Here is a 10,937-nt window from a genome sequence, read left to right on the forward strand (position 1 = left end):
CTCCTTTCAATTGAAGTCATTCGCTACTCTTGTGCACCGTAGCTGCAGAACTTGTATATGGACAAAGCAGAGCACGAAGTGAAAGACAATACGCCATCTCTTATCTGTGTTCTAGATCATATTATTATGTGTATATAAAGTGCGTACCGCATGACTCTGTACATAAAAAATGGGTGGTGGGGTATCTGCATGCTCATCATATGCGCACTCATGTTTCAAGCTCTAGGGTAGTATCTTTTGCAATGGAAGCAAGTCTTTTTCGAAAGGGAAACCAGACCTCTCACACGTTTCAACCGCGCTTGTGCTCAAACTCCTCGGCCTCGTGGCCGATTTTGACCTCCTGCTCGATCTGGGCGAGGTCGAGGTCGGCGACCTCGGCGTCGGGGCCGTCGATGACTTTGGCGAGCTCCTCGAGAGTGGGGCCCTTTGTCTCGACGTAGAAGAAGTAGACAAAGGTGAGTTCGAGAAAGATCCAGCCCTGCCAGTTGATGTTAGTCGGGATGGTTACAGCAGTAACAACGATGTCAAGGCGGGGCGACTTACTGTGTAGATGAGGTAGAGTTTCCAGGTGTGTCCCTCGAAGTGTTCGAACGCATAGGGGTTGGCGTAGTTGTTGAGGGTGAGGGCCGCCTGGACGGTGAGGTTAACAATCATGAGACCCTTGGCGCGCAGCTTGTAGGGCAGGATCTCGATGGAGTAGCTGATGAGCAGGCCGGACCAGGCGAAGGCGTAGAAGAAGCCGAACAGCCAGATGAAGAAGATCATGGCGTAGTTGGAGCCAGGGGAGCCGTGCTCCTCGTACAAGCCGGCGGAGAGGGTCCAGAAGACAAATGTCATGAGCATGCCGCCAGTGGAAGCAAGGAAGATGGGGCGGCGACCAAAGCGGTCGACCTGCATGGCCAGCGTCAGAGAAACGATCAACGAGAGACCAGTCTGGCCGGCGGAGAGCTGCGGAGTGCGTTAGCATGTTATTCCGGTACCAATTAGACTATGAGGAGAAAGGGGGCAGAAGAACTCACGCCGAGTCTGGCCGTGGAGCTCTCAATGCCGGCGTTCGTGTACAGAATATTGGTGTAGTTAGAAATGATGGCGTTGCCAGACCACTGGGAGAATAGACCAAGTGAGATGAGGACAATGAAGCGGTACTTGTTGCCTGGGGTGCGGAAGAAGTCTAGGTAGCTGCTGCTGTTCTTGGCGGCGACCTCACGCTTGATGGTCTCTCGGATCTCACGGAACTCGAACTGGACAGTCGGGTGTTCATTATTGCCATTCGCATGATATTTGCCGAGTATGTTGAGGGCCTCGTCATGACGGTCTTTGGCGATGAGGAAACGGGGCGACTCGGGAACCCCTGGGAGTTAGTTAGCAACTGTGTAGGCTAGGATTTCCGAGACGGCTTAAGGGGCCAGGAGGAGACTGACAGAAGATGAACAGGAGCTGGACGACGGAGGGCACAGCTTGGCCGATGGCGGGAATACGCCACGACCACTCGTTGCCCAAGAAATCGGTTCCGAAAGACAGCCAGGCGACGATGAGAGCCCCGACATTCCACAGACAGTTGTACACCTTTGCAAATAGATAGGTTAGTGGGTGAATCTTTTGATGTCTTTACCGGCGGTGGGGGTGGGGAGTGGATTGCCGAAGCTGGGCGGAAGGGTAATATGGGTCTGGGCCAAATTGACCCCATTGTAATGGGTTCCACCATTGGCCAGTTCCTTCGGGTCAGCCCAGACAGCATATCGTCCCTCTTTTCCTCCTCAACACCATAACCAATGCATTCGTATTGCTCACATGTGAGACCGAGAAGTTCACGTACCGTCGTCAAACGAGCGCGATGTTGTGGATGTGCTAATTCTGACAAAAGCGCGGGTGATGCGATCTGGGCGAAGGAGTTGCCGAAACCGAGGAGGACGCGGCCGCCCATGAACACTAGAAAAAGGTCAGTGTCTCGGGAGAAGCTGCGGAACCTCTCCAGGAAACCTACTGCCCAGGTTCTGGCAAGCGCCCTGCAGGATAGCGCCGGCAACCATTATCACGCAGCCGATGATAATAGGAATTCGTCTGCCGAAGTTATCTGCTACCCAAGGACTATCCGCACAGTTCAGTCAGTATGGAGGTCGATAGATGGGGCTTCTCTAGCACATAGAATGCTTACACCATGGGAATAGAAACCAAACTACCGATCTGGTAGAGAGCACTGAGGAGACCGAGCTGTCCTCCTTTGGGGTGGTCGAAGAACTCCTGCCAAGAGCTGAAGTTCTGGACCGAGTTGAAGAACATTCTGTCCAGGGACAACGTTAGCAACCCATCATCCCCCACGCATGGAAGCCGTTAACGCACCCATCGTAGCCAGTGGTTGCAGAGGCAATGCAAAGAACGAATGCGTAAAAATAGAGCTTTCGCAGACCGGGGTCTTTGATCCAATCAACCTTCTCGAAGTCGGGGGCCTCGGCTTGGGCTTGGACGACGGCCTCGCCCTTGGGTTTCTTCTGCGAGAGGCCCTTCAAGAACCCCATCTTGACGGCGGTTCAACGGCGCTGAAGATGGTGTGGCTTTGTATTCGTATTGTAACGGCAATTCGGATCTGCTGGCGCGGAGAACAAAAGCCAGAACAGTCTTGGAGTGTTGGATCTTGGGCCAGAGAATGACTGAAGAGAGACTGACAAGACACGGGAGGGAGGTCGATCTATTCACAACGCGGGGTCTCCAGGTCTAATATATGGAGCCATGAATCATAAGACGAACGCTGGAAGCGAAGCAGGGCCTACGGACAGTTACAGTGCGAGCTTCTGGACGGAGTGTCGGTCCGGGAGGATCTGGGTCTTGAGGTGGTGTCTCGTCAGACGGGAAAAGACCACTTTGTTAGGGTCCTTTGCGTGAGGCCCTGGTAGGAGGTTGACTGTCCCCAATCAGCTGTCATGTCAATCACTGCGAGGACCTCGTCAAAAGACAAGCTGCCTGCAGCCAAGATACTAGAACATGGGTGTGCGACAAGGGACTACCACTTTCATCCGGCAAAAGTCGAACGAGTGGATGTTTCAAGGCAAAAGCTTCATCGCCAAGTGCTCTAACAAGCCTTGGTCAAGACTGAGCCTCTCAGTGCTAAGCTCTTCGCCGAGAAAATGGTACCGTCCGAACGGGTGAATGCGAATCAACGCCCATGTCTTCATACTTTGGCGATCGTATTTTGCCGGGCGCCTCGTGTGGACACTGGATTCCACCAGACAAGGACAAGACTAGGTGGGAATAGGTGCGAGCGTTCCACTCGCTGGACGTTGGATGGCGTGGAGAAGACTTGACGGAGTGGGGATAGCAGGGAAGTGTCTTTCGTCTTTCCAGTGGAGCCTGGAGACTTTGACAGTGATCTCGCCCGTAATTGGGTTTCCTGCTCCCCCAAGGAGGCGACTCGGCTCTCGGCTTGAAGCGAGACGGTTCATTTCAACGGAGTTATCAAGATGAGGAGAGCAGAGCACTCATGTCTTTCGAATTCTGCCGTCGACGCCAATGGCTGAAGTGACGAACGAAAGGCTTCAAGGACAGCTTTTGCCGGCACTTTACCCCAGAGATATCCCAGCAAAGCACGGACGAGAAGAATAGGAACCGCAAAATTAGACGAATTCGGGGTTGACTAGGTAAACCGTACCCAGGTATAGATTAGTTGACCGCTGCGGGGTAGACAAGGCCGAGGTGGACGGCTGGACAGTGGATACTACTACTACGAATATGTATGTGCAGTACTCATACACGTGAAACGTAGCGGAAAGTGACTCGAAATATAGCCGGCTTAATGTCTACGTGGCTCGTGACCATTTTCTCTTGATTCTCCGTTGCTTTCTCTTCTGGGTGGCCGATCGAGACGAACGGAGGCGGACGGACCAGGCTGGGGAATCAGGCAACAGACGCATTCTGCTGTCCGCATGAGGAGAGGACTCTTCTGTCAATGCATGAACAGTAGCAATACTGAAAGATTTTAGTGTTCGTTTACGAGCTCGAATAAGTGGTAAACCAGGCCGAATGCGCATATATCCCCGTCCCGTTGATGCGACACCCCTGTTCAGAGAAAGATCCCTCGGTAAAGCGTTCCCCCGTAACCTTGCCCTACATACCACTTTCTTTTTTCCGGGGCGTGTGAAGAGAAGGAGCATACCGTAGCACAGAAAGAAGGGGGAATGAACGAGAAAGAATTGTAAATACATTGCTCGAAGTGGCACTGTCCACGCAAGATAGCCAAGTGTTGCTTTGACGGCATGTATTGGCGAGTATTGGCCATCTCGATTGCACGACTGAAGCAGTAACGGCATGATAGCTGGCAGGGAGGATCTCGCGACTTCGTCGGCCGAGCACCGCTCCTTTGACTGGCTGGCCGCTGGCTGGCTAAGTAACGCTGGTCCACAATGCCATGATCCCTACACAGCTCGGTGGATATGTATGACCTGTGGATCCGTGGATATGTGGAGGTGCAGTCATTCGAGGTCGCGGAACAGCCCAACTTTGCCTACCGTCCTGTCCTGCGGCAAAAAAGTAACAAAGCTTCTGGCCGCCTTTGGACAAAGGATACTCAGCTTCGATAGGTTGTCGTTCCATTTGATGAGGTTGCCTGGGAAGCAAAAATTCGACTGGCTATCTATCTGGGTGGTTAGTAAGCGTCATTGGTAGTGTACGCACGACAGACACTTCGACAGATGCTCAACCTTGGTTGCTGAACCCAGGAGTCAGCACCTACTCCACAACAGTCGGCGTGGGGGATGCATTCGCCGTCTTTACAACGACGGTGAAAGTCGCACGGTGTTGGAAGTGATGGTTGGAAACGCTCATGAGGTTGTAGATTCCTAGCATGAAGTTGGAGAAAACGGTAAAGTCAAATGCGCCGCCACCTCCTCGCATGGTGGTCGTGGTCCAGGATCTCGCGAGCTTGACCGGCGCCACACCCATGGTGCTTGGACATTCTCCCATTTAGCCTGATTTAGGCTAAATACGATAGTGATCAATGACTGGGCCTTGTGTTGGAGATAGATCGCGCTATTCCCATGCCGGATTTCTGTGTTGCAGGGACGGGAACCCTTTGGGCTTGCAATCAACGACACGAGCGGAGTTGCGACGCAACGTGCTCGCCACCGGTTACACAGCAGTGCAGACCTCTACCTACCTCAGTACCCGTGAAGACCAGAGACTAGAGTCTGACCAGTAGGTCTCCTTCCATTTCTCCACGGTATCGTTGACCGGGCCGATTGCTTCAACGGAAGGACATGATGCCGCTTTTGACATTTCAATGAGTTTACTTGAAGGGATGTAGGGTTCGGGCTGCGTCGGTCATCACAATACGGCACGTGTATACTAATGCCTCTGGAAGAGATCGACGGGTGTCATACTTTCATTAACAAGTAGCCATCTCCATGAGACGTGTACATGCCGACATGTCGTTGACTTGCGGCTGCTTCTCGGCAGGGGTAATTTATCCATGAATTACCGGCATGCCGCCAGTAACAGAATTCCTTCCATGCAAGTTGCCGACTGATGAGAACTGGTCCAAACCGTGATCTTGGGTCCAGTTGCTTGAACTGACTGTTACACAGCGTTTCCTCAACCGCGGGTGCGTGAAGACGGTGAAGTTTCCGAGATCATACATCAAGGGTGCGCTAGGTACCTGCATGGTTGTCAACCGTCGCCTTGTCCCGTTGCCCGGCGCAGGTTTGGCGATGCTGAAATAGAAGATCGCAGTCTGATGGGGAGGGAGAGGGCCTTTTTGCCGTCACATCAAACTCGCCATGTTGTTCAGAAGACAGAAGTGCTCCGGTGTGCTGCAGTCAAGCACTTTCTGTGTTTTGTACCCGTGTAAAGCGAGGCCGACCATTGTTGTCGGGGGATTAGTACGTCCGGTGATGAATGGATTTGATGTGAGGTGAGCGAGAAGAGTTGCGTGTTGGCGCACAGACACCATCCATCCAACTCGGCCAGCTTCTTCCCCGCACATTCCCCCAGCGCCATCCGGGCAAAGCACTCGGCGAACTTGCTCTCCACCACCACCAGCCAGTCCGGACTCTGCATCGCGTTGACTCGAAGTGTGCCGACGAGATAGTTGTGTGGTGCCAGTGTAACGCAAACGGTGCCAGTGATGGGTACCTTCCAACCGATGGAACAGCCCAGCGCCGAGGAGGTATCGCAGCTGAGACATAACTTCACTTCCGGAGAATCGTCTGATGAGCATCTGTTTCGATGCTGGAAACATCAGGACTGTAGGGCGTGTCTGGCTGAAAGCCAGTGTAGCTGGTGTCCAATGGTTGGTTTGCGGCTTCTTGCATCCCAGACAGACAGAGCGATTGCTGACATCCTTGGCCTTGGGCAGACATCCGCTTGTGTCCCGAATGCGTACTCAATCCCCTTGCTGGCGCCTGCCTACAATGAGAATATCTGTCCGCACTGGGCAGAACGCTGGGAACTCCGTACCAAGCCGCTGGGCTGTCAGGTCTCGACCATCACGAGTTTAACGTCCATAATTTCCATCATCTCCACTCTCCTTGTCGTTCTTCTAGTGGCCTTGGTTGTGCTTGGCGTCCGCTGGGGCAGACGTCGTAGCAAACAAGATCCGAACTGGTGGAGAGTTTGGACGTACGGGTGGAAACAGTTCTTTCTCCGGAATGGGGCACGAGACGCGAATGGAGAACAAGATCCGTTACTCGGACATGATCACAATGCACGACAAGAGGGGACACGATCAGGCTCGTGATCGACAGTTGTCCGATCCGCTGCGCCCTCGGCAACCCGGGGGATTCGGACCATGGGTATACTGGATCCAAGTCCCCACTAAGTGCTCGCTGATATCGTCATACGCCCAGCTCTTAACCCGAGCTTACAGGAGGAATGATGGCAACCTCATCACCTGCCTGAATGAGGGGCCCATCGCCGTCGTCGGGACCGGGTATATCTACGTATTCAAGATTGACCGTTACCAAGCTCGAATCCAGAATCCTCTCCTTGATACCGATGTACCTCTCTTCGAGGACTTCGAAAAGCTTCTTCAAAGAGAGCGGGGCTGGAATAGCCTCATGCGGCGTACAAGTGAAGGAGCCAGCGCTGGCGAAGAACAGCACGTTGAAGTGGTCTTTGGGAGGTCTAGGTACCGTGTTCATTGTTAAGTGGGTTTCAGGAGGGTATCTGTATTCTTTTGTTGCTTCGTTAGCCAATGCCGCGAAACTCGACGAAAACAAACAAAGAGTGGTTGATATTGTTGGTGTCAGAGATCTTGGTGATAATTGTGATACATCAAAGAATGTTCAGGTAATACATGCTAATTTGGATACATCATCCCAACGGTCGCAAAGAATTCAGAGAGATTTTTAACTTACCAATTGGCATCGAACCCTTTCGGTGGGTTGAGGAGTAAGGAAGAGGGAAGCAGGAAACGTCGGACAGTGAAGCAAAGTTTATACCTGCGAGAAGCTGAGGTGGGGCCAATTCAAACAAGAAAAAAAACCTGCCGGGAAAAAAGTAGACGCAGCCCCCAATCACGTGACCCTAAAAAAAAAAACCCCCCATATGAATTTCGCTTTCGGCGGCTTGTTTCGCGGCTGGCGGGGCAGGTCGCGACTGTGGCGGCACTCAGATAGTCACTGTTACAGTTTGCTGTCCAATTTGGATATTTTCCACTTTGATTCTCTTTGCTAGAATTCGGAGCATGGTGACTGTTCTGAATGGTTCTTATCGCCGTAAGAACTCTGTTGGTGAAGCATAAGTTGGTCGCTGGGCACTTGGAAGAAAAGTACAGTTGCTGCAGAAGATGTTGATGAATTTTCCCAGGCTGTCCATTGATAATGATTACTTCTCGCAAGACGCCTTTCCCTCGCCCTCCAGCGTCGCATCACACAAGCAGGTACACGAGGTTTCGTTCGTGCCGAAGTTGCTTCGCGGCTGGTGAGAGAACCTTGCTGTATTCGTAATGCAGAATCCGTTTTTGACTCCTCTAAGCACGAAAGCTGTGGGCTCGGGTGACGAGGCCCTTGCAATGTTGCTGTCCCATCCTCAGAACCAAGATCCGTTCCTCGTAATGTCCATAACACACGCCGCCGCCGCTAATCGTCATCTTATCTCAGTCTGCGGGCCTCACGCTCAGACTCGAGCAGGCAAAGGATGTCGTCCTCGCGGACTAAAGCACAACAAGTCAGTACCGAGCCGTTCGTCTATTCGTTGGCTGCCAGGGCAGATGTTCGCGGGGTATTCGAGGCCGCTTACCGGGTCCCTTGACGTTACGGATGATGGAACGGGTCTGGTCGTCCATGAACTCGACGCGGACCTGGGTGACACCACCGCGAGAGCCTATTGCCATGTCAGAAATTTGGCCATCAATTTCCTCCCTCCGTCTAGGCGCATCGTGGTATTCGATCTCGGGGAGGTATCGGTCTTGTTTTAATTTCGGGGGTTGAGCATACCGGTACGGCCCAGGACGCGGGTGACCTTCACAAGCTTGACGGGCTGCTTAGCGGAATCCATTTTGACTATAGTCAAAGTTCACGTCAGTCGTCAAGATCTCTGTCAATTTCGGCGTTCGTGGCACGTACATGTATGTGGTTGCGAAGGTGCTGGTGATGGGCTGCGCTTTGGGGGAGGGACTCGGAGTTGGGCGTGGGATTGCAGATACGATGCGATGGGTTTGTGGAAGGAAAGGGCAGGAAAACCCTGAGAAGGAGAGAACGACCCAGCGCGTGCTATGATTGGGCCAATCCCGCGGTCTTGTTGTGGGTCTAACCGCCTTGGCTCACCGCCCTCGCTCTCTCCAGTCCAAAGTATTTTCTGCCCCGCAGCATCATAACCACCATTAGATAGTCTTCTGGGTAGGGTAGCCAGGCCGGATTGGTTGTGCAAGTGAACATAGTGTACGAGGCCCCGTTAATCAGCGTTGGGTAGTCGTATACCAGAACTCATCCGTGTCATAGACTGCCTAATAACCTATTCAATCACAAGACCTTACTATCTCCAGTCTTGCATGTTGCTTGACAGTAACGCGTCGTAGGTAAATCACGCTCTTGTCAAAGCATTGTCGTGGTTCTTGTTTAATCCATGTTCAGGCTGGCGTATCTCGACAGGGATCCGAGTTGCGTGCGCGCCACATTCATCACAGGTGAACAAATACGTGATATAGGTGCTCAAGGACTTGATTCGGGATCGCGTGTCACAAGTCACTACGTCTGACAGAGCTTCATTGGTGCTTGGCTTGAATAAATTGACAAAAGCAAGGGTATCATTCGACGGCCAGAAGCCAATTACGGCAACTTCGCAATGCGCTCCTCCAAGTCCTTGACCCAGGCTTCCATGACCTTCATATTGCCCGCCATCGAGTTGTTGCCCTCCGCCATCGCTTCCTCAATCTTTTCCAAGCCTTCCTTCCACTGTCTGAGGTCGGTCGCCATGTCTATTTGTCGCTTCTCGATTCTCTCCAGCATCTCGCTGGCATTCGCGGCGTCGGAGTGGATTGCCCGAAGAGATCTCAGGCGGTCCAGCAACGGTGGCAGCAAGGGGGCCAAATTCTCAATTGTGGGCAGAGTTCCGTAGAGGGCGTTGATCTTGGCCAGTTGCTCTGGAGGCTGAGCACCCTCGCCGTCCGCTGCACCGTTCCCAAGCGTTTCCTGTGCCGACTTGGCTCCTTGCCTCGCTTTTTCCAACTCTTGAGCCTCCTGAATCAAGGTCCGGACCCGACGGCTGATCGTATCCAAGTTGGACGTCGAAGCCTGCGACAGGGTTGTGATTTGCTTCTGAAGACCATCAAGAGTTGGGAGGATGGCTCTCGGCAGCCCGTTGACATCGACCTCGGGCAACGCTGTGGAGCCAACCCCGATGGCCTTCTCCAGAATGACAAGTCGCCTATCGAAATCCGCTGCCTTGGCAAGAGCGTGGCTTTGTTCATATGCAGGAGCATAGGTGATGGTGTAGGTCGCAGCGCTTTCTTGTAGCACAGCATAGCCTGAGCCTTCCTGGGCCTGCTTAGGTAGTTGCGATATCGGCTTAACAGCACGAGAGCTCGAGGTGTGCGGTTCGATGGTTCTAGACATCTCATCCAGAACCTTGCTCAGAGACCCCAGACTTTCTTCTTGTTCCCCAGGAGCGGACTGTACTGAAGCTTCCTTTCTCTTTCCGTACTCTTCTTTGGCCTCCTCAACTTCCCGTTGCAAGCGCGCGATCTTCCGCTCGAGATTGTCGTCGCCATCCTCGTCACTCAGTTCACCGATTTCTGCTGTACCATCTTGAAGAATGCGTTGGCGTCTCGTCGAGGCCTTGTAAGACTTGCGTTTGCCGTCAACTCGATCCGAAAAGTCAACCCCTGCGGCGTCCACTCCCGCGGGCAGGAAACGAGAACGTGCTTGGTCTACCCGAAGACGGGATCGTGAGATCCCGTTGGCATCCTCGTCCAGATCGTCGTCGAAGTCGTCGTCTGAGTGCGATTGCCCGGCGGTCGTCTGCTGCACCGTCAGCCACGGCCCGTAGCGTAGGAAGAAGCCAATCTCACAGGAACTGTTGAAGTGTCGTCGGTCAGCTCCGGAGTCTCGTACACATCGGGGGCCGAGTCCTAGGCGGTGTCAGTAGGGCTGCTCAATGCTCCAGCCGTTCGGGGACACGGTTGCTCTGACCAAATCTGGCAGCGCTGCGTATTTGCGATTCAAGGCCATGACGAAACCCTAGGAGGTTTTTTGTAGATAATCGAGATCTCCCGGTCAAGATATTGCTCTTTGAACAAGCTGCTTGAGGATAGAGCTCGTCGAGAGATCCAATCCTCGTTGTTGTGGATGCCGATAAAGTCAGCCAACGGTGCGATGCAGCGAAATGAACCAGTGCAACCCAAGACCCCCTGCGCGGAAAGGGGAGGGAGCTTCAAGCTCAAGGTTGCTGGGCTGCAGGGGCTTCCCATTAACTAAAACCCCGTGGAGGCGCGGATTGCAGTGGCAGGTGGG

The 10,937-nt window shown here is 53.2% G+C and overlaps 7 protein-coding genes across 7 annotated transcripts; 1 reads left to right on the forward strand and 6 right to left on the reverse strand.

The window, feature by feature from the left end:
- Window positions 1–39: 39 nt before the first annotated feature.
- CDEST_02654 (Putative major facilitator, sugar transporter, major facilitator superfamily) lies at window positions 40–3,673 on the reverse strand. Its single transcript, XM_062918813.1, has 8 exons — window positions 2,341–3,673; window positions 2,156–2,281; window positions 1,985–2,088; window positions 1,817–1,929; window positions 1,422–1,566; window positions 1,020–1,351; window positions 544–948; window positions 40–478 (listed from the first exon to the last, which is right to left on the reverse strand). The coding sequence occupies exons 1-8, from the start codon at window positions 2,514–2,516 to the stop codon at window positions 290–292; spliced, it is 1,590 nt and encodes a 529-aa protein (XP_062774864.1). The 5' UTR covers window positions 2,517–3,673; the 3' UTR covers window positions 40–289.
- A 116-nt stretch (window positions 3,674–3,789) lies between these two features.
- CDEST_02655 (uncharacterized protein) lies at window positions 3,790–4,581 on the reverse strand. The gene has a single exon (XM_062918814.1). It carries the CDS (start codon window positions 4,299–4,301, stop codon window positions 3,792–3,794), a length of 510 nt encoding a protein of 169 aa, XP_062774865.1. The 5' UTR covers window positions 4,302–4,581; the 3' UTR covers window positions 3,790–3,791.
- Window position 4,582: 1 nt separating this feature from the next.
- Window positions 4,583–4,932, reverse strand: CDEST_02656 (uncharacterized protein; the record flags this gene model as incomplete). The annotated part of the gene is made up of 2 exons (XM_062918815.1): window positions 4,583–4,624; window positions 4,673–4,932. The coding sequence occupies one exon, from the start codon at window positions 4,930–4,932 to the stop codon at window positions 4,720–4,722; it is 213 nt and encodes a 70-aa protein (XP_062774866.1). The 3' UTR covers window positions 4,583–4,624; window positions 4,673–4,719.
- Window positions 4,933–5,474: 542 nt separating this feature from the next.
- Window positions 5,475–6,725, forward strand: CDEST_02657 (uncharacterized protein). The gene has a single exon (XM_062918816.1). It carries the CDS (start codon window positions 6,113–6,115, stop codon window positions 6,722–6,724), a length of 612 nt encoding a protein of 203 aa, XP_062774867.1. The 5' UTR covers window positions 5,475–6,112; the 3' UTR covers window position 6,725.
- Window positions 6,726–6,836: 111 nt separating this feature from the next.
- Window positions 6,837–7,127, reverse strand: CDEST_02658 (Putative sulfur carrier ThiS/MoaD, Beta-grasp domain superfamily; the record flags this gene model as incomplete). Its single annotated transcript, XM_062918817.1, has 1 exon — window positions 6,837–7,127. The coding sequence occupies one exon, from the start codon at window positions 7,125–7,127 to the stop codon at window positions 6,837–6,839; it is 291 nt and encodes a 96-aa protein (XP_062774868.1).
- Window positions 7,128–7,801: 674 nt separating this feature from the next.
- On the reverse strand, window positions 7,802–8,668 carry CDEST_02659 (Putative small ribosomal subunit protein eS28). The gene is made up of 4 exons (XM_062918818.1): window positions 8,553–8,668; window positions 8,424–8,489; window positions 8,227–8,310; window positions 7,802–8,140 (listed from the first exon to the last, which is right to left on the reverse strand). The coding sequence occupies exons 2-4, from the start codon at window positions 8,482–8,484 to the stop codon at window positions 8,079–8,081; spliced, it is 207 nt and encodes a 68-aa protein (XP_062774869.1). The 5' UTR covers window positions 8,485–8,489; window positions 8,553–8,668; the 3' UTR covers window positions 7,802–8,078.
- Window positions 8,669–9,160: 492 nt separating this feature from the next.
- CDEST_02660 (Putative dynamitin) lies at window positions 9,161–10,830 on the reverse strand. Its single transcript, XM_062918819.1, has 3 exons — window positions 10,617–10,830; window positions 10,496–10,555; window positions 9,161–10,445 (listed from the first exon to the last, which is right to left on the reverse strand). Exons 1-3 carry the CDS (start codon window positions 10,653–10,655, stop codon window positions 9,255–9,257), a joined length of 1,290 nt encoding a protein of 429 aa, XP_062774870.1. The 5' UTR covers window positions 10,656–10,830; the 3' UTR covers window positions 9,161–9,254.
- Window positions 10,831–10,937: the final 107 nt, after the last annotated feature.

The sequence above is a fragment of the Colletotrichum destructivum genome, chromosome 2 (assembly GCF_034447905.1).
Source record: "Colletotrichum destructivum chromosome 2, complete sequence".
NCBI classification, from domain to species: Eukaryota; Fungi; Ascomycota; class Sordariomycetes; order Glomerellales; family Glomerellaceae; genus Colletotrichum; species Colletotrichum destructivum.